Genomic DNA, 3,916 nt, shown 5'->3' on the forward strand with positions numbered 1-3,916 from the left:
CACCCAAGAAGGGTCTCACCACTCCACCCTACGTGTAAAGATGGGACGACTAATTTACAGAACCACACAAAATAGAGTTATGTCACAGTGAGACAGCTAACAAAAGCCTCACCACCAAACTAGTCAGCTGCTAGTCAGCAACACACCCGGAGCGATGGAGACCTACAGCTGTAAAGCAAGGCCAACAACTGAAAGGGTACAGGATCCTTATTTGGATCTGACTCCAATAGAGTTAGTTATCAAAGTAATTCTCACTGCGCTGGAGGCTGAGCGCTGGCGGCTCACGTCTGTACTCGTAGCTAGCGAGGAGGCTGAGACCTGGAGGGACACAGCTCGCAGCTAGCCCGGGCGTCTCCAATTAACCAACAAAAAAGGCCTGGGTGAGATGGGGCACACGTGCAGCGTGCCAGGAGCCAGCACGGCGAGTGTGACGCCCAAGTTCAAGCCCTTACGCTGGAAAACAATATGGCATTAGAGACAACCGACATCGGAACACTTGCTAGATTTTAATATGAGGGGAATAGTGTCAATTTTAAAAGAAGTGGCAACAGTACAGGGCTATGGTTTTTAGGTGTCCTTATTTTTTAAAGATAATGCTAAACATGCATGAAAATAGTAATTTAAAAAATCAAACCATCTGTGTTGATACTACGCCAACATAATGCAGTGAGCAGAACACATGCTGAGCAGCTGACTCAAGTTCACAATTTTCTATCAGGTTCAACAAAGGCATTTAGTTCCTATGTGAATTTGGCCTATTACGACTGCCACATTTTCTTCTGCTGAAACCTGTAAGTTCTATGCTGGTACTTTATAAACTGTGGAGACCTCTCTTCCTAAATCACAGCACATATTCAACAGTTCCTTCAGGATCACAGCACCCCCAGACAACAGCTACCACGGGATCACGGCACCCCAGACAACAGCTACCACGGGATCACGGCACCCCCAGACAACAGCTACCACACGATCACGGCACCCTCAGACAACAGCTACCACGGCATCACGGCACCCCCAGACAACAGCTACCACACGATCGCGGCACCCCCAGACAACAGCTACCACACAATCGCGGCACCCCCAGACAACAGGTACCACACGATCACGGCACCCCCAGACAACAGCTACCACACGATCACGGCACCCCAGACAACAGCTACCACACGATCACGGCACCCCCAGACAACAGCTACCACGGCATCACGGCACCCCCAGACAACAGCTACCACGGCATCACGGCACCCCCAGACAACAGCTACCACACGATCACGGCACCCCCAGACAACAGCTACCACACGATCACGGCACCCCCAGACAACAGGTACCACACGATCACGGCACCCCCAGACAACAGCTACCACGGCATCACGGCACCCCAGACAACAGCTACCACACGATCACGGCACCCCCAGACAACAGCTACCACACGATCACGGCACCCCCAGACAACAGCTACCACGGCATCACGGCACCCCCAGACAACAGCTACCACACGATCACGGCACCCCCAGACAACAGCTACCACGGCATCACGGCACCCCCAGACAACAGCTACCACGGCATCACGGCACCCCCAGACAACAGCTACCACGGCATCACGGCACCCCCAGACAACAGCTACCACGGGATCACGGCACCCCCAGACAACAACTACCACGGGATCACGGCACCCCCAGACAACAGCTACCACAGGATCACAGCACCCCCAGACAACAATTACTATAAGAAGATATTTGCTTTGAGAAATCTCATAAACAAAAATAGTTACTGTAGTCTTCTTTAACATTTTTTCTTTTTCCTGAGAAGAGAGTCTCACTATGTTGCCTAATTTGGCCTCAGACTCACAAGCCTCATGTCTCTAACTCCTGAGTGCTGGAATTATAGGCCTAAGAGCTTGGCCTAGAGTCACTTAAAATAGGAAACAAGACATAAAATTATACCCCAACCCAATGTATCATTTAAGCTTTACATACAAGAGATGAGTGGAATATATAAAAATAATATACTGAAATAACGGTTACTATTTCAAGATGGTTGGTCAGTCTCCTTGAAGAACGCGCCCTGTGTCCTATTTTCAGAAGGGGCGGGTACATGTAAGACTACAGATCACCAGGTTCTACTTGGTCCACACGTTTTGCTTTAAAGTGAGCTGTGACACTGGCTCCCTACCCCTGACCTGGACACGGCCATGCTCGAAGAACACGGGCCGCCTTCTGCACACAGCCCATCCCACCGGGCTGCTCTCCTCAAACATGGACTGCTCACGTATCTCCCAACACTTGCAGCTCACTCGCACCTGGGGTCGGGGCCCTGCCGCAGAGCCGGTGGTAAACAAAGCATGACCATACATGCTGGGAATCTGGCTATGGCTTGTCTTGAATCACAGAGCTGGAGCGGATAGAAGGTCGTTCTGAACGAAAAGCCCCGAGAACAGGCAAGTGCGTGTTCTGAGCACCTCCCGGGCCCGTCCACCAGCACTGCGACACTCAGCCTCACCGGCAGCGCTCCCCGCTCCTTTCTGCTTTTTGTTCTTGACTAGCTGAATGGCTCGGTGATCAGTTCTTGCTGAGCCCACACTTTCCTGGGACCAAAGAAAAGTGTGTCAGTCACTCGATCTACATAGTAAAGGAAGGTAGCAAAAGGGAACTGCAGACATGTCCCAAGTCTGCTTCTAGAACACCTCAGAGCTCCAGTAAACACATCAGAACCTCCAGCAAAGGCACAGAGAAACAAATGCTACATTCAGGTGCAGAATGAGAACAATATACGTAACTTCATTATCTGGAGAAGTTTATTTCTCCAAAATCTCAAATGTATTAAAATATTTTACATAGAAACTATTACGAAATAAACTGCTTACTTCCCAACTTCCTCAAATACAGAGGCATCCCTTAGTGCTAGGATTAAGTCATGATGGTCCACCCCAAGGATTGATTCCACACTGTCTACACCCTTGACCAACAGACCTAGGAAGGGGTGAATGGCAGAGGCCACAATCCTTCTCTCTCCACACCCAAACATGTCACTGAATTCAGCTAGCTACTGAGGGAGCCCAACAGTATCCAAATAGTGAACTGTTGAAACTTGCGTACATTTTGAAAGAAAAATGGCTTTCATTCTCATCACCACAGAGAAGAACAGCAGCCCTCTTCAGTTCATGACATCCCTGTAACCCATTCACCACACCACTTGTACTCAGAGAGGCTGGGGAGCCCAACATCACACAGCTAGTGAGAAAATGAACAGGGGTCAGGACCAAGTTCCCGCAGGCTCTTTCGTCCCCACCGGGAGTTAGGCCCAAGCACTGGGCTCCCACGGCATCCGTGCCAGGGACCAGCATCCTCCTCGGCTCTGACCTGCGGCCATCTTCCATCCCTGCTAGTCACGTGGTGCCTTTTAGCCCCATGTCTCAGCCCAAGCACATGCTAGCAAGCATGGCTCTGCCATGACAAGCCAGCCACCAGGATCAGAAAGAGACTGTGCTTCTCTCAAAGAAGAATCGGAAGCTTCCTCCACGGAAGATCGACTACTAGGTCCCCTCACACCCGATCCTAACACAGAAGACTGAACATTTTAAGTTGTAGGAAAATACGAGTGAACATTTTAAGAACAATGTCACCCACAAAATCTAGCCATACCACAAAGGCAGAGCCCTGCAGGGTCATTCCCACTGCAGGCAGAGGAAAGGCAAATCTCTCCAAGAAGCTTTAAATTAAATTACATCAAATGTATCACTGATATAAATACAATAGTAGTAAGTGTCCAGCCTCAATCTTGGGAAAGTATTTTATAACTCTCCAAGATCAAGGGCTCATAAATCAATTCGCTTTTTCTTAATTCTAACTAAAAAAACATATTTTGGCATGTTTTAAAATTTTCATTGAACCTTGCAGGTAGCTTATGCTTCAGTTCTTCC

At 49.2% G+C, this 3,916-nt stretch overlaps 1 protein-coding gene across 1 annotated transcript in view; it reads right to left on the bottom strand.

Moving 5' to 3' along the window:
- Window positions 1–492: 492 nt before the first annotated feature.
- Zxdc (ZXD family zinc finger C) overlaps window positions 493–3,916 on the bottom strand; it is a 16,242-nt gene continuing 12,818 nt past the window's right edge. Inside the window, 2 exon segments of the mRNA XM_048356352.1 lie at window positions 493–2,581; window positions 3,639–3,653. Coding sequence (XP_048212309.1) covers window positions 2,381–2,581; window positions 3,639–3,653 — 216 coding nt within the window. The 3' untranslated portion in view covers window positions 493–2,380.

The sequence above is a fragment of the Perognathus longimembris genome, chromosome 10 (assembly GCF_023159225.1).
Source record: "Perognathus longimembris pacificus isolate PPM17 chromosome 10, ASM2315922v1, whole genome shotgun sequence".
NCBI classification, from domain to species: Eukaryota; Metazoa; Chordata; class Mammalia; order Rodentia; family Heteromyidae; genus Perognathus; species Perognathus longimembris.